At 33.2% G+C, this 18,776-nt stretch overlaps 1 protein-coding gene across 1 annotated transcript in view; it reads right to left on the bottom strand.

The window, feature by feature from the left end:
• The window catches only part of ROBO2 (roundabout guidance receptor 2), a gene marked incomplete at its 5' end in the record, with an annotated part of 530,965 nt that overhangs the window by 61,434 nt on the left and 450,755 nt on the right, over nt 1-18,776 (bottom strand). The window contains 4 exons of the mRNA XM_040621098.1: nt 242-424; nt 9,793-9,964; nt 12,333-12,457; nt 15,356-15,587. Coding sequence (XP_040477032.1) covers nt 242-424; nt 9,793-9,964; nt 12,333-12,457; nt 15,356-15,587 — 712 coding nt within the window. The remainder of the gene's footprint in view (nt 1-241; nt 425-9,792; nt 9,965-12,332; nt 12,458-15,355; nt 15,588-18,776) is intronic.

The following is an 18,776-nucleotide window of genomic DNA, read 5'->3' as shown; positions in this document are numbered from 1 at the left end:
TATGCTTCATTGGAGATACAAGCAAAAAGCTTGCCTTATGGTCATAATGTGATATGGTGAAAAGAAATGCATTAAAGCATGTTTATAATTGCATTTTACAGAGCAGGTGTTTAAAACAAGCCAAAACACCCATTCATTCATTCGTTCATTCACTCACTCATTATTCAGTCCCATTCCCTCTCTTCCATTTCATCACATTCTTAAAGACAGGAGATTTTCTTAGGTAGAAATAGTCTCTTACCAGCATAGTTACTGAGTCCCTTTCTCTTCTTTCTTCGCCAATACAACCAGATGCTAAAACCCATCAAAATTACCCAGCAGGCACCACCAATACCGGCTATAAAGGCTGGTTGCTTCACAACATCAGTGATTTGCTCAGTAATGCTGTTATTGTTTTCAGTAATGACAACTTCATTACGTCCCCCTGTGGAAGAAATAATAGTTTTAGTAAACATTATTATGAAAGTAAACACAGGCATGCATACATGGTGTACCAAAGGCACAGAAAATTAGAAAATTCCTATGAAGGCAGGTAATATTTGTGCTCTGAGTGTGTCACAATTATTGATAAGCATATTTAATAAATTTCAGAAGAAGAATCAAATTAGGGGTCTAAACTGTGATTAAGAACATGGCTTCCTTATGTTTTGGTTTACTGTGACTAGATTCAGAACTGCTTCTTGAAATATTGCCTTATAAATAAGTACTAAAATAAGTGTAGGGTGCAAAATAACAGCAACTTTTCTTTAGTTAGGTAAAGTATGTTTTAAGATAGTTAAAAAAAAAAAACCAACTACAATACTGACAAAATTTGCAAATTGTCTTTCCTCTAGAGCACTGCTTAAATTCAAATGTTCATGGCTTAAAAATATGTAATTTAATATTGTCCTTATTTTGATCAAACACCCTCTAATTTTTTGGAATGCATTAAAACTACTGTATAAAACAATGGTAACTATGTACTTCATAGAGATTAGTATCTACAGTATATATATAGTATATATATATATATATATATATAGTATCTATTTTATATCTATCTATCTATATATATAAATCATGAAAAGGTAAAACTCATATATTCCCTTAAAACTAAAATAATTTGAAAATCCACTTGAAAGTTGAATTAAAAAGACAACTTTAATAGTAATTCTAAGGTCTATGTTACTAAAATAAACATTAAAATCTGGACTACTATCACTCTAGAAATAGTCCTGGTTTTGTGAGTTTAGACCTTTCAGAGATAATTAAGAAAACTTATGGAATCATAGAATCACTGAAAAGCAAAGATTAGGTGTTTATTTAAAAGATTAAGATATTTACGCACTGGGAATTAAGTGATTTGTAATGTCAGTATCATATCCTATTAGTTACTAATCAAAGACTTTAAAAATAAATTGAAATAAAAATATAAGTGGCAAATGTCAGCATATCACATCACGTGTTCATTGTTTTAGTTATCATGGCATTATAATATATTGGAAAGAACATGGTCTTTGAAGTTTCTGTTTGTATATCATCTCTGGCACTGACCAACTTAAATAACCAATAACCTTATGTAGGGCACTTACTCTTTTCAAGTACCTGTTTCTGTTAGTTGGCAACAGTACTATTTCAAATATTTGGGAGTCTTATTTAAGATCATGTAATGTAAAGAGGCTGATAAGAACACAGTAGTTTATGAGTCAAAATTTTGACCCAGGTATGGGTAAGGGTTACTGTAAGAGCCACTCAGGGAACCTCATCGATGTAAGTTGTGAGAGTCCTGAAAACTACAGATGACTTGTTTGCCAGTTCCTCCTTTCTTCCAGGTCAGAAAATTAGCCAACATATTCCAGACTGACTTGTAGTTGAAGTGCAGCAAAGTGACTGAGTTATTGGCCAACAGACTTGACCCATATGCTACTGTGACAATGCTTGACATTCTCTCTCTTTCCTAGTGTTAAACAGAAAGAAGGGATCTTTGGAGGATTCTGACTCCTGTAAGAGATGGCAGAGCTATTTATTGGAAGAATTGAAGTTCCAAAATATCTGTGTGGAGTAAAAACTCCAACCTCCATTCTGCTAATCCATGTTAGTCTGGGCTATGAGTAAAAAAAAAAAAAAACCCAAAAAACAAAAAACACACTTCTATTTTGTTAAGCCAATCATTATACCGGCTTGTTTGTTATAGCTGTCCGCATTTTTCTTATACATACTTATATTTCATTTCTGAAATGTCTCTTGTGTTAAATTCCAGATATAAAACCCAGATTCACTTATGTAATAAACCTGCTTAACTTTCCCAATCTATCTGTCCTTAGTAATTATATATATATAAACTTAGATAAAAATATATTTAAAATGAATTCATATTTTCAATACGAAGCATACACACAGCTGCTAATTTTTTATAGCTAAGAGTTACTAAAAAGAAAACAAACATATTATAGAACAAAGAGAATAGAAAATTTGTCCTTCCTTTGTGTAAAAGGTCCATAAAATATGATATTTTATATAGTGTAATATTTATGTTAGCAAAGGTGTATTACTATTTCTTATGCTGCTGGTATATTTGAAACAATGTTGTCAGTTGGGCTAATTAGAGCATAGACAAGGGATGTGTGTGACCTGTAACGCTCCATTGTTCTTGCAGACAAAAAATATAATGAAATGTAATGTCTTCCTCCCATTGGAGAGTAATGAAGAACAAAACTAATTTGTTGGACTAAAAATTAATTAGACACATCAGATTCGATTGTACCTATTACTGTGAAAGTTTGCAGCTGTTCCACATATTATTACCAACTATATAAGGTAAGCGTTAAATGGCCAAATGATTAAAGAAACAATAGCTATATTATTAAGCAAGATTACTGAAAATTATAAGTCAAAGTAAATTTGTTACATGGCATACTCTTTGATGCTTATTTATGTAAATGCATGTGGTTGCATTTCTGTGTGTGCAAGTGCAATGATATAGAAGAACTATGGACACTTTCACGTAAAGTCATCTTACCAGTGGGAAATACAGACAAAAGAACAATAATGCTTTTAAACCTGTGTATGGCTATTTATTATATTTATATAATATTTTAATTAATATTCTCTTAATGGAACTTTCTGGAATGTAAATGAAACTGAGAAGGAATAGGTGAAACAGCACATAGTCTGGCATAAGACAAATCTAAAATTATCAGCCATAAATTACATCAAATGCCAATACATGATTTAATTAAAGCAAAGGGGAAATGAGGTAGATCTTGAGTCACTTCGAGTGCTGTTTCTAGTACTGAACAGACAATAGAGAAAGCACAAATTGAAACAGAAAAAGGAGATTAGCTGTCACTAAATCACTTTTCAACTAAGGAATAACAGTTGTGTAGATAAGGTTATCAGACAAGATGTTAAGGTAGATGTGCAGGAGTAATTAAAGAAACAATTAAAGGCTTCTTCAGTACAACATTAGATATTAAAAAGAAATAGATCTCTTGAGTATAAATAGCCTTTTCTGTGTTGAATTGTGCTTGCTTGTGTGTGTGTGTGTGTGTGTGTGTGTGTGTGCACATGGGTGAGCATGCATTTATACCAAGTGGTACAATTCTATTGGATCACATCTTGAATATTGCACATTCTAACTACCCGAATAGGAAACAGATGTATCACTTATTTGATTATTTTTTTATTTCATAGAAAATTTGGAAACAGTCGTACAATAAACTAAAAAAAAAAAAAGGTACTAATTATACATTTGAAGACAGTCTTTTTAAAATACCAGAAACTTAAGCAAACCTTTCTATTTGATTGAAAATACTCTAAATTAGTTTTCTTTTTTTAAGTTACTGTACAGTTGCTAAGTTCTTAATTGACATGGCATGAGCTTGGTTAAATGGTATTCTTGTAATGCTTTACTTGCTTCCAAGTGCAATAAATCCCCCAAATAGTGTGAACAATACACACAGTCACACAAAAAAAGAAAAAAAGAAAACAACTTTACCTTGCTTGAGATTTATACTTCTTAATAAAAATAATAGAAAATACAGGAAAGAAAAATATAGATCCTTGATAATCTGGATTAGAAATATTCCATTTCATATATGCTATAGAGAGTAAAAAAAATAATTAAAAACCCACAAAGCTTTGTTTATTTATCTAGGAGTTCTCATGGAAAACAATACCCTTTAAATATGTTTCATAAACATTTTTAAGGGAAAAATTAATGGCTTACTTCTAAATAGAATTGTGTGTGTGTGTGTGTGTGTGTGTGTGTGTGTGTATCAGTTAAATCCTTTTGGGTGTACCTGTACTTCTCTCTTATTCCAATTTATTTTAGAAAATCTCAGAAGGGCAAGATTGTAGGTTCCCTCAGGTTAAGAAATTAATTCAGTCTGTATGACTAATTAAGAAAGGGAAGGCAATTTAAAGGAAAGTTAATACTATAACTTTTTCTCTTTAATGCTTTCAATATATAAAAGAACAAAAATTTGGAGAACATAAAAAAATCAACAGTATGACTGAATGTTAAGTCTCTTCATATACAATAAATATTTTGTAATAATTTCCCAGAAATTGGAAGTGTACTCTGTGTGCATCATTTCAAAAAACAAACAGATAGTAATGGGACTGCCACATTCTATTGTATCAAACTCTGGGTAAGTACTCTTAAAATATGCAAACTCTAAGAAGAATATTTAAAAACATATTAAAGATACTAATAAGCAAAGAAAAGCAGGAAAAACTGAAGGTATTTGTCTCTTGAAAGAAGGGAAATACACTTGGGGAAATCTGCGCTTATGAGGCTTTCTTTTCCCTTAAAGATTTCAAACCATACAGTGCTAGGCAGCTAGAACCCAAACTGAAAACCTCATTGTATTGCTATGAGGTGTCAGAGGATACAGCTCTGAGATGACAGAGTGACTGAAAATTTCATTGGGAAGTCATGTGAAAGAGCCACATGAAAGTGATGTTTCCCAATCTTTGTATGAAGTCCTCCTCAATCATAAGATGAACTCTTAACCGTGCATGCAGAAAGAAGAGTCCAAGAGTCTGGTGAATATCAAAAGCCAGAAGGCTGAAAAGGCTGAATAGACTTTTCAGCTGATGTCCACTGTAGAGAATATTGTGTTTAAACCTTGAATTTCATCAAGTTGGGAAACCAGATCAACATATTAGGCTTTTCACTGAAGCCTCTTAAGGGCCATGACTTAGAAGTAAATGTCAAACTGAGATTTTGCTCTGAGAAAAAGGTCAAAACTTCAACAGTCCCATACTAACAAAGGTAAAATCCAAGCCCCCACAAAATCAAGATGGTCAGCTAGTAACATAACTCCCTTTAGAATAAAACCCAACATTCTTTAGCAGATCACAAAATTTTATGGTATGCATCTGCAATGTACAGTATACAGTAAAAAACTACTAAGCATGCAAAAACAAGCAAAATAACAACAGCAAAAAAAAAAAAAAAAAGAAGAAGAAAAAAACAAGGAAGAGACAACCAAAGGTCAAGAGAAAAAGTAATCAATAAAAATAGACCATGAGATGACACAGATGTTAAAATTAGGCAAAAAGGACTTTAAAGTAGCTATTACAATAACGGAACATGTAAAAGAAAACAAATCGAAATTCTATAACAGAAAAGTGTATTATATAAAATTAATAATTCACTGGATACTTCCATTTCTGCCCATAAAGAAAAAACAGGTATGGGACATGTAATCCCACCATAAATAAGTAGAAAAGTAGGCAAAATATGTAAAAAAAAAAAAAAAAAAAAAAAAGGGCAGGATCGTGAGAAAGGGGAAATAAACAAGGGAGTAAATAGTATTTTCATAGCTTTTGACCTAAAGACAATACTAAAATGTGATGCAGTGAAGGGGAATGCAAACGTGGCTAAACAAAATTCCTGAGTTAAAGAGATAGAGGAACTCAGGCAGACTGAGGAAATTGAATTTATAGAACAGAATATCTGATAAAAAATTAAGAACATTTTGAGTAAAATAAAATTTTTTTCTTAGTTTTAATTTACTTAAAAGGTAAAGATAACTAATGGTTTAAAGCAAAGCAAATAATAATAATACTTTAGTTTGGATATTGGTATTTACTACATGTATAAGAGTAAAACTATAACAATAGCAAAAATATTGAGAGGAATGAAAATGGAATTATATTTTTTAAGGTCTTGATAGGCAAATCCTAGAGTAACCATTATTAAAAATAAAATTATACCTAAGAATCCAATAGTGGATATAAAAATAGACTACAGAAAATTACATAATCATCCAAAAGAAATTAGGGAAATAGGAACAAATTCAGATAGAATATAAAAGCAAGATGGTAATTCTAAGCCCAAATGCATCACTAATTACATTGAAGTAAATGGTCTAAACATTCCCACTAAAAGGCAAAGACTGTCATGTTGAATTTAAAAAAGACTTAATATGCAATATAAATAATAGAAATGTACAATTTCTCGGTAAAAGGATGGAAACAAAACACAAACAATGCAAAAACTTATAAGATAATGTAGCTATACTAATAGTAGACAAAGTACATTTCAGGACAAAGAATTTTATACTAGGTAATAAAGTGGGGCATTCCATAATGATAAAGGGTAAGTTCCTTAATGAGGTATAACAATCCTAAGATGTATTCACTTAAAACAAGTAGCAAAATATATGAAACAAAAACTTAGAGATGGGAAGAAGAAATACAAAAATCTTTAATTACAATAAATTTCCAGACTCCTTCCCTATTAATTGAAAGAATAAACAGGCAGAAAAACAGTAAAGATGCTACCAACTAATTTGACATGACATTTATAGAACATTCCACTCCAGAACAGAAAAAATGTACATACTTTTCAAATGCACAAGGAACATTCCCTAAGACCAAATGTTGAGCCATGAAATAATTCTCCATATTTAAAAGGCTAAATTCATACAATGTACATTTTCTAACCACAGTGGAATTAAATTAAAAATCAGAAAGAAAAAGCTATTTGTGAAATCCCAAAATATTTGGAAATGTAATAATACACTGCCAAATAACCTCTGCAAAGAAAAAGAAATCCTTAGGTGAAGTGAAAGTATTTTCAACATTGTGATAAATGGAAACATAACACCTCAAAATGTGTATGATTTAGCTAAAGATGTGCTTAGTAAGAAATGTATAACTTTTAAATATCTGTATTAGAAAGGTCTAAATCATTGATACAAACTTCTATCATAAGAAGCAACAAAAAGTAAGTAGAGAAAAATAGCATAAATTAATTAATTAGAAAACAAATAAAACAAGCCAAAAGTTTATACTTTGAAAAGGTTAAAAACATTGATAAATCCTTATCAAGACTGATTGAAATTGAAGGGGGCAAAAAAAAGGGGGGGAGAAGAAAGAGAAAGAGAGAGAGAACATAGATTCTCAGCATAAAAATAAAAGAGATAAGAGATGCCTGGGTGGCTCCGTTGGTTAAGCATCTGCCTTCGGCTCAGGTCATGATTTCAGGGTCCTAGGATCAAGCCCCACATCGGGCTCCCTGTTCAGTGGGAGTCTGTTTCTCCCTCTCCCTCTGCCCCTCCTTCCTGCTTGTGTTCTCGCTCTCTCAAATAAATAAATAAAATCTTTTAAAAAAAGAATAAAAGAGATGACATTACTACATATCCTGCAACATTACAATTAAAGGGGATTATAAATAAGGAGATGATGCAAATAAGCATATAACAATAAATTCAACAACTTAGATAGATTAGACAAATTTGCTGATGGCAAAACCAAAAATCCATTTAACACAACTAACAGAAATAATAACAATTCTAAATAAATGCAAACTCATAAATGTAAACAGAATCCACAAAGAAAACTCTAGGCACAGACATTATAACTGATTATAGAATGAATTTAAGGAAGAAATAATAAAAGGCCCACAAAAACTCTTAGACTGTAGCAGAGAATGGGATATTTCCCAACCCCTTTTTATAAAGCTAGCCATCCTGATTCTAAAACCTGATAAAGAGATTAGAAGAAAACTATTGATCAATAGGCCTTATGAACATAGATGCAAAATTCTTTACCAGATGTTAGCAAATTAGATCCAGTAAATTTGTAGAAAACATAATATATTTTGACCAAGTGGGATTTATCCCAAGAAGGCAAGATTTATTCACCTTTGAAATGACTCAATAGATTTTACCATATTAACACAAATAAGAAGAAAGGAGACAGAATATTGTTTGAATACACCCTGAAAAAATATGTCACAACTATTAAAATAAATAAGTGAGGTAAGATGAAAGGGTAATATATAAAATTAAGTTTATATATAATATAGAACAAGTGGAAAGGGAAATTTTATAAATATAAAAATCAAATAGGGAAAAGTTTACTAAAACATGTGGTGATATACTTAGGAAAATAAATAAGCCTCAACTCTCAAAACACATGCAATACCTTTAAGATGAATTATAGACATAAGCATAAGAGCTAAAATTATAAAGCTGCTAGAAGAAAATCTAAGAAAATAAGTTTGCTACCTACAGATCAGACACAATTTCTTAGAAAGCACTAAACATGAAAGAAAAATGTGGTACATTGTAGTTCACTAAAATATAAAAATTTGCTATCAAAAGACACTATTAATTAAAGAAATAGGGAATCCATAGACCAGGAGAAAATATTTGCAATTAGAAATATATGACAAAAATTTGTATCCAGAATATATCAGTTCTCCTATCACATAACAAGAGACAAACAACACAGTTTTAAAAAGGCAAAGACTTGGAAACTGTACAAAAGAAAATATGTGACTGGCCAATAAAACATGTGTAATGTTGTTCAACATCACTAGTCATCAAAGAAAATTGAAGTGAAAACAATAGTGAGGTGCTTTTTCATACTCCTTGGAATGACTAAAATTATGGACTGGCAACATCAAATGTTGGTGATGGTAAAGAAAAACTGCAAGTCATATTCTTTGCTAGTGAAAGTATAAATTTATACAATAATATGAAAAAGTGTTTACAGTTTCTTATAAACTATATCAATCCTATTACCCAGAAATTCCACATCTAGGTATTTCTCCAAAGGAAATAAAACTATATGTCCTCAAAAAGACTTATACAGGAATGTTCATTCCCTCAAAAGAAAAGCAGAGAAACAAAATATGATAAAGTCACACAATTGAATACTGCTCAGAAACGAAACATATGAATTGCATGATACATCTATGTTTTGAGATGTATCAAAACAAAACAGTTTTGTGAAAGAAGCCAGATCCAAAAATATTATATTCTGTGTGATTCCATTTACATATATTTCAAGAACAGGCAAACATAATCAATGCTAATAGGGAACAATTTTCTGTAATGATGATAGTAGATTTAATAGTGATTTCTTCTTTGGGATAATATAATTGGATTACAGTTTCTTTTGGCCTGTTTCTGGTTGGATTTTGACATTTTTCTCGCTTAGAGGAAGCATACAGATTTGAAACATAGTGCACTTTCTCCAGTAACTGCCTGAGTACCTATTATATTTCAATGACGTCAAAATTGCTAATGAAATTGATTAAAAATTATTTTCAAACCAACTTTCAGCATTTAAACACTAAGTGATTATAATTTGAAGAAGTTTGTAGGAAACTTAAGAGCACAAGAAATTGCTAATTATTTTTATAAGAAACCCTGGTCAGTCAACCTATTTGCCTATATGAGTGCACCCTATCACTCGTTGCTGCATATTCACTGTTAGGATTCAGATTAAAAATATCGTCTACCTTGTTACCAGTTTAACTCTGAAGCACAGGCCACACAGAGTACTCACCAATGATTATTGGCTGTGGCTCACTTTTTACTCCAACCCCTGCACTCGTGCTAGCTGCGACCTCTACCCGGTATTGAATACCTGGGAACAATCCACCAATGATTACAGATCGAATGGCTGCATCCACGGTTTTGTTGATATGGAATCGTGTTTCATTCCCCAGGCACCAGATCTATAGAAATGTAAAGTGAATAACAAGAGAATGTAAAATTATCCTTCCTGTTAAATTGATGACAATTTTTTTAGTAGTGACTAATGTATTCTCTCGTATTTGTAAATGACATTTTCTGAAGCCTAATTTTTACAGTTTATTTAGATCTGTGTATAGAGTGTGTGTATGTGCGTATTAAATGAAGAACAAGGAAGCTAAAACTACACCATGTTCCTTTCTATCTTATGATCAACACTGAATGCTTAAAATGCAGTGATTCCCTTAACACTTCTGGGAAGTGGTCCTTGGTTGCAAACAGTATTTGGGTATGGATTAAAACACATAAATTTCTCTGCTTAATTTATTTATCAAGATTTATTATGTGTATGATCTATTAAAATATGGTGATTATTAGTTGTAATATCCAAGGTATATAGGTGCACATCTAAGTAATTTATATTTTATTTAAGAAAATATTAACTTACTCAGAAGTAGTTAACAAGATTAATTGACCTAACTTATAAGTATTGACTGAGATGAAATTAAAGCCAATATTTACATTGACAATAATAAATCTTAATATTGATCAGAACATATGTACACACACAGACATACATGCGTGAGAACAAAGTGGTGGAAAGCCTTTAAAGACTGATGTGAGAGAACCCAGGCTTTTACTGCAAGTAAGAATCACACTTTAAGGCATACTTTGTCCTGGATATCTGTTACTGTCAAATGCATTATAAAAAGAATCATACTGTGTACACATATTTACGTTCATAATCTACAGTATTTCATAATCTACATGGAGATACATAAGTGGGAACACACATGGTTTGTTTCTGAAACAGGTAAATTCCTGAAACTTTTTATTTAAAGTAATTCCTGTGAACGATTTCTTTTATTTACACAATGATATCTATGCTACTAATGTAGGAATATTTAGGCCTAACCAAAATATACACTTTGTTACCAAAATAAGGCACTCTCATATGAGTGTGAAAGTTTACAACTTATGACAAAAATTACCATGTTATAATCAAAATTGGTATTGCAATAAATGGAAGTTCAAGATATTTAGTTCCAAATGATACAAAGTAAAATCCTAACCTCATTAAAATACACAGACCAGAATAGATTGTTCTTTGCTATTAAAACAATGTGCCCTAATCCTTGTAAAATTTATGCATATACATATATAATATTTATATATAATTATGATACTGTAAAACATTTATTCTTATACTTCTTGCACATGTTTCTTTATGAAGTGATGGGGATAATTTTAGAGTAAGTGCTCATGCACATTGTTTCAGTAAGTTATTCATTAATATAAAAAATTCTAATTTTATTTTTTCTTAGAAATAACATAATTCAATCTGCAATGCTTTCAGTGCAATTATTTGGTTTCATTTTACATACCAACTCTAAACTTTTAGGGTGAGATGGGCTGTCTATTTTCTATTCTAATAGATCTACCTAGCATGTTGTTAGAATTCCACATACATTTACTAATAGCAAAATCATAGTTTTGAATTTATATAAGATTTAATGAGGGGTTTTACTATCATATGTGGTCTAATCACATCACAGCTAATCAGAATCTTATCTTATTTCCCAAAGTTAGACATCTTCTGTCTCTTAAACATCAGAGGATGGCAAGGAAGCAATGGATCTATAGTTTCTAAACAGCAGCAAAATTATCATTTGAAAAAGGAGATAATGAACTATTTTTGTAAGTAAGCTTTTCCATAATTTATTTTTTCAATGGCACCCCTTTCTCAAGTGAAATATTTTACAAAACCTCAATAAATTGACCAAAGCAGAACTTAAGAGTGGGAGTTGGTGCTTCCCACCCTCCTATCCCCACCCCAACTCTCTAAACCTTGGAAGCATCTTTTCATGAGACCACAGTTTCAAAATACCCCTGCTAAGGTCCCTCACACAGAAATTTAATAACAATGATACAGGACATTTCTGGGATGAGGGCTTCATGACCTACTCTGTACCTGATCTCTCTGAATCTCTGAGGTTCTGGAACCACGCTCTACAAAAACCAAAAAAAAAAAAACCAAAAAAAAAAAAACCAAAAAAAAAAAAACCAAAAAACCCCACAAAACACACACACACACACACACACACACACACACACAACAAAAACACATCACTGTTATGGTTTACTTGTCCAAGTGAGTTTTTGTTATCTGTGTCTTGGAGTTAGGTTCCAATCCCCTATGCATTTGTTTCTTTACCTGTCACACAAGGATATAAAAATTACTTTACACTCAGACTCAAGAAGAGGGCTTCTGGAGATGAGCTTCATGCATGTGGCCCTGAGACTTCTCTGGGAAGCTTTTCCGTGAGCCTCGCTTCTCCACCCAGGCCCTACCTTGTATTCTTGGATGATTCCATTCTGATGATCTGGAGGAGGAGGATCCCAGGAAACACTGATACTTGTGCTATTGTGGCTTCCAACTGTCAGCACAGTGACAGACTGTGGAGGGGCACTTGGGGCTGCAAGGAAGCAATTAGGATAAACACAAACTGTAGGTCTCGATGTGCATTAATACTGCTTATAGAACACGAATATAAAGACAAGAAGCAAGAGGTCTGGTTTCCAGTCGTTCCGGATTTGCACGTAGTGTTCAACAGGGACAGTTTTCTAAAAAAATGTCCTTGAAATATAATGGATGGATTTAAAGCAAACACAACAGCTGTGCTAATATGTGCTCGATAATAAATTTAACAGCTAACATGCTAATGAGTGTTTTCTATATGCCCAGCACTGAGCTAAGTGTCATATTTAATGAGCACACTAACCTCAAGAAGTAAAAACAACTCTAACAACTCTTATCTCAGCTTTACAGAAAAGGAAGAAGACAACTGTAAGCGAGTTATCCAAGTCAAACACCAAGACAGAATTTGAACCCAGGTATGTCTGGCTCTAGAACTTTGATCCATTTGACTCCAACAGGCAGGCTCTCTTTCTGAAAAAACACTCCGACCAAAAGTATTCTGAGAGAATGTATTCCAAATTTTCATCAACCATTATCTCTGAGTGGTGTCATTAATAATATTATTTTTTGTTTTGTTTTGTGTTTAATAAATAAAAACAGAAACACAGCAATAAATTTCACCAACACAAGAAAAAAATACTTTTTTTTATATCGGGAAAAATAATTGACTTATACATTGACATAATTTAAGACTTAAAACTTATTTTATATTGATGGGGAAGAAACTCTGAAGTCATAAATGAAAACAGTTCATGTTGGGTCGAGTGTGAAATGGATAGATTTTAATTTCCTACAGTTCCCATCCTTTATGGTTTCTCCTATAACTAATTATAATCACACTGAGAAAAGATGAGTGAGAAAAAATTTCTGATTTTAGACTGCAGCATCTGCTCTCCAGTCTCTCTGAGAGCTGAAAAATACTAATTTTACAGGAAAATTTATCAATTCTCCTTAAATCTTTGAGTAGGAAAAACAAAATGAAATACCAGTTGAAACAAAATTCAAAGAATTTGTGGTACTAAAGGATTTTTATGTAAAAGGATCAATGCTTTTATGGCTCTATACAGTTTAGCCCTTTGAACATATGTACACTTGAATGGTAAAAGATATTTTAAAAGCCTATCAAGTAAGTCTCCCATGTTTCATAAATTTGTCACTGAGGTATGCCCATACATGCACTGAGATATAGGATATATACAGACACGTTAGCACAATATTACTCTGTGTTATTCCTCTGATAATATTGCTACAAAATATGGCACGATGACACAAATCTAAACACATCTTCACCAGTTTTGTAGTTATTAAGTAGACTGTATTGAAAAATAGCACTTGAAAACTGGTTTCTCATTTGCCCTGCTGCTGGCTTGGAGAGAACACCATGCCTGCTTTCTGACAGGTCAATTATTCCAGTGCTCAGCTTCTTCTACAGTGTAAAGGAACCCAAATCTCTGCTCATCATTCCCACACACAGCCCAGCTGAGTTCCATTTGTTACCTTCAGAAGGCCACATAAACTGTAAATGAACGCAACCAAACGGTGAGAGAAGTCTAATCCAGAGGAAAAGTCCAACTTCGGTGAAATTCATTTTTGGAAGTGTGCTTCAAATGTAGCATTCTATATTAAATTCACCCACTGCACTCATTAGTACCACACATTTTCAACATAAAGTAAAATTTAATGGTGGATGAAGATATTATTATTAATTTTTAGTAATTTTTTTCTTTACACATCCTAAAAGTTGATTAACGTCTTTAATGATACGTACTTCCTGTTCGTGCCCATGTATCACAGCGTAAACCAGTGTGGACAGAACATTTTCACTGTGATGCTGATTATAGGATATGTGCAACATAAAAGCTCTTTTGTCAAATACGGACATCTATGGTAGCATAAGCAACCTATATACATTTTCTTAAGATTGCCCTCATATTGATTTACGAAAAAGGGCTTTTTTTCTAGGAGCTGTGTAAATAAAATTAGTAGAAAAGCAGAAAAGGGGGGGTTATTACACTTGGCATCTGACTTTTTGTACTTTGATAACACCATTTATTATAAGCCTCAGTTTAGTGAAGGAGATACTAGTACAGGGACTGGTTCAAATCTACATTAATTTCATGTCCATCACAAATTGACTTTAAAGTATCTGTGTGCAAGAAAGTTTCCAAATGGGGGTGGGGGAGAAAATGTCACTAATAAGAATGTTGTTGCAAATGTGTAAGTGGCCTTCTGATTAGAAATTATGAGTCAGACTGGCAGAGCCCACAGGGAAGGAAGCTTGTAAAAGAAAATGTCATGCTTTACTACATCAAAAACAGGAAAGTGACAATGAACAGCCTGCATTCTTGAGTTTCCAGTAACCTGTCCCTATTTAATGAAGCCAAGAGAACTCAATCCATGTTAAGAAAAAAAAATGGGAAAATATTGTAATCAAATTCCAGTGTACTGGTAAAATTTGGAACAAATGTTCACTTAAGAAAAAAAATCCTATTACTTGAATGTCATTTTTTTAAAGTTCTCAGATTCTATGAGATTCTTGGAATAAAATGAGAAAATGCCACTTCCTGAATTCACTTTTTATATTCTCTCTTGTTATTCCTCTAAGGTAGATGATAAGCTAGAACTTCAACAGAAATTGTCTTGGGATGCCTGGGTGGCTCAGCTGGTTAAGCGGCTGCCTTCGGCTTGGGTCATGAGCCTAGGGTCCTGGGATTGAGTCCTGCATCAGGCTCCTTGCTCAGCGGGGAATCTGCTTCTCCCTCTGCCTGCCACTCCCCCTGTTTGTGCACACTCTCTCTTCTCTCTCTGATTAAAAAAAAAATAAAATAAAATAAAAAAAAGAAATTGTCTTCATTATGGTTTAAGTTTGGCTTTTGTTAGAAATCTGAATACTGACCTTCTTCAGTAGTACGAACTATTTTAGATTCACTGTCCATTCCTTGGAACTCATTAAAATATGGTCGAACTTTAATTTCATAAGTCACCCCCTTTTTCAGGTTGACTAAGACAGCACTTCGCTCAGTTGGAACTTTGGCATCTAAATTCTGCCATGTTGATGTCACCTGCAGGCCTGAAGTCTGACGATACATCACTCGGTAGCCTTGAATAAACTGAGGTTGGCGATCAACCTGAAAAACACAGCAAAAAGCTTTTGAAACTAAATGGAAATGTTTTAGACATGACAATGAAACCGTCCATCCTCATTTCTCTTGTCCCTGTTTCAGTCTTCATCAACTATCACTTGTGTGATGCCATTGCTTTGTAATTCATCTCCCTGCTTCTAATATCCAAGTCCAATTCTGAGTTCACATTGCCCCTAAGTTATGATTTCCAAAATGAAGAGCAGGACAACTCTCTCTCTTGCTTAAAATACTCCATAGTATCTAGGATGCTTACTTAATTAATTCAAATTCCTTAAAATAGCACAAAGGCCTGACAGGCCTAGACCTGCCAATTTGTCTAACTTCATTTCTCATCACCCTTTTCCTATATTCAACAGTTCCTATTTTTATGGTTGGATATGTAATGTGTTATTGCTTGGGAATTTCCATTCTTCTCTTTTGTCCATTCATTAATACCTTCACTCACTCCAATCAATTTTTGAGTTCCTACTAATCAAGTTACTGGTCAAGTAACATTCCTAACTAATATCCATAAACAAATGTTATGAATGAGATGGACGAGGAGCTAAGAAAGCCTGGAGGGGAGAGGAAGTCGACAGAATCAGGAAGGGGAGAAAGCATTTCCCCAAAAAAGAACAAGTGCTGAGATTTGCAAGGAGAGTAGGATCATTTATTCCAGAGGAAGAAGTGTAGAAACAGCCCATATAAAATTCCCACGCCTGAAGGAAGTGTGTGAGAAGACGAGGAGCTATAAAGTTAGAGCATCTATTTTAAAGGCATTTGAAAAGCTTATACCCACTAGCAAATATTAAATGAAAGACATCATCAGTTTCTGGCTCCTTCAAGAGTCCCACTATTGGCACAATTTCACAATTTTCTTGATTCTTTCACTCATTTAAAGGTACGGAGGATAAGCAGCTGTTTTAATGAAAATCAGATTTTTGAATCTGAAGACTCATATCAAATAAAAATGTTAAAATGTTATTTTGTTCATTCATAATGATTACACGAAAACTGAATATATAAAAAATGCAAGCTAAAAATAAAACATGTCCTTATACATTTATTGAACAATCTCTATTAGAGTTTCACCATTGTTTCATTTTCAGGGAGAAAAGGATTTTTAACTTTTAATAATTTTGTAATATCTTGCCATTTTTCTAGAATTGGTGGACTTAAAAAAGTAACTATCACGGAAACTTCTTCAATTAATTTTCCATATATTGTAGCTTAATAGCCAGATTCTAAGAAGCCTTTAACTTGACAAATTTCACTGTCAAATACAGTGTAAAATTTAATGGAGAAGAGATGGCAAAACCTCATTTTGGGAAGGTTGAGGAGAGAAGAAACAGAGAAGGAGATGATGATGAAAATCATTATTTCAACTTCTTAAAAATTTCTCTATCCAACTGTTAGCACATTGTGAATAAAAGGTATTGTCTCATGTATTAGCTTCTTTTTTTTTTAAGATTTATTTACTTATTTTAGAGAGTGGGAGAGCGAGCATGCATACATGAGTGGGGGCAGGGCCAGAGGAAGAGGAAGAGAGAAACTCCAAGCAGACTCTGCACTGAGCACGGAGACCGATGCAGGGCTTGATCCCATGGCCCTGAGATCAAGACTGGAGTGGAGATCCAGAGCTAGACACTCGTCCAACTGAGCCACCCAGGTGCCCCAGTGCCACGTGTTAACTTCTAACCCTTATTCTACAGTTGCAGCATCTAAAAGTTATTTTAAGTGGGCGCAGAAAATTAAAAAAACAAAAAACCCAGGAACTCAATCAAAAGACAGTGGCATGAAGGGACATTTTTCTATATTTAGAATGTCCAAGCGAGAGAGTCCATGGAGCCGGTGGGCCTGAGCATATGTGTTTCTATACGCAGACGAGTCTTAACAACTAAGAATTCCTTCATCCACCTGACAGCATTCTTATCCTCAAAGATTGGCTGGAATTAGTGCTACACTTGTATGAGGTTCTGTCAAGAGAAGGTTGGCCCAGCTCTGATGCCAAAGCTCATGATCTCTGAATCGTCATCCATGCTACCAGCTTGTGTTTGTACCAACACATGTAGTTTTTGAGAAGCAGTTCTTCTGACAATTACAAAGCAAGGCGACTCAAAAGCAAAAAGTTAAATTTATGAGAGCCAAAGAGAGATGCCTTTAATCAAAACTGTCAATGTTCAAAAATTCCTTGCAGCATATGTTAAAACAACATTAAGCTGGCATTTTATAAACTTCGCTGCATTCGCTTTAAGTGAATTTATATACTGGAAGAAAGACATAACTCACAATAATAGCTTGTTAATACTGAAAGAAGCAAGCTGTGTTTTTAAGAAGAACATTAAGCAGCTGTTTCCAGATGAAGAGAGTCTGTAAATCAGGGTAAATTGGTTTTATCCATGTTTGGTTTTCATTAATTAAGTGTTTTAGGGACTTTGTGAAGCTAATGTTTACTACACAACATTGCCTTGCTCACTTCATTGTACACTGCTTTCAACCAGTATATTCTAATGGCCTACTTAATAACTAAATAGTTTAACTTGATTTTGTGCCGTTGCAGTACATTCTTTTTCAGAAGAAAATTTGTTGTTACAGGTGGAAGCAAAAATGAAAATGCTGAACATTACCTTTAAAAAAAATAGGTGGGATTTTTATTGGATATGTGTTCTACACCACTGATTTGTAGAGCACATTTTGACAGGTGGTCATTTTCAAGTTAAACCATATGCTTGTTACTAGTTTTATTAACACTCTGTTTATAAGAAGTAGGATTTTCTTTAGTGTCGATTATAATCAGAGTCTGGCCACAAATCCATGGGTTTGTAGAATTTTTAAAAAAATTTCGTATTATCTGAAATATGAATAAAAAACCGTTGTCTTAAGGAAAAAAGTGAAATGATGAAGCAAGTTTCCATCGTCCAGTCATAAGGTCCCAACTGAGTTACAGCTCAGCCTTTTAAATTTTCTGAGTCTCCGTTTTCTCAATTCACTCAATAATATTCATATTACAAGGGCCTGGATACAATTAAGCGACGATTATAAGTTAAAGAACTTTGCAAGTTTCAGGGATGCACAGTGATAAAGCATCATTGTTAGGTAAGGGATGGACTTTAAAAAGGGGTCCGTATGTGACCTGAGGTTAGTGCATTAGAACATGCACTACCGTTCCATTAAAACCACATTCCACTAAAATGT

The sequence above is a fragment of the Ursus maritimus genome, unplaced genomic scaffold (genome assembly GCF_017311325.1).
Source record: "Ursus maritimus isolate PB19 unplaced genomic scaffold, ASM1731132v1 scaffold_4, whole genome shotgun sequence".
NCBI classification, from domain to species: domain Eukaryota; kingdom Metazoa; phylum Chordata; class Mammalia; order Carnivora; family Ursidae; genus Ursus; species Ursus maritimus.
This window is presented reverse-complemented; position numbering and strand designations above follow the sequence as displayed.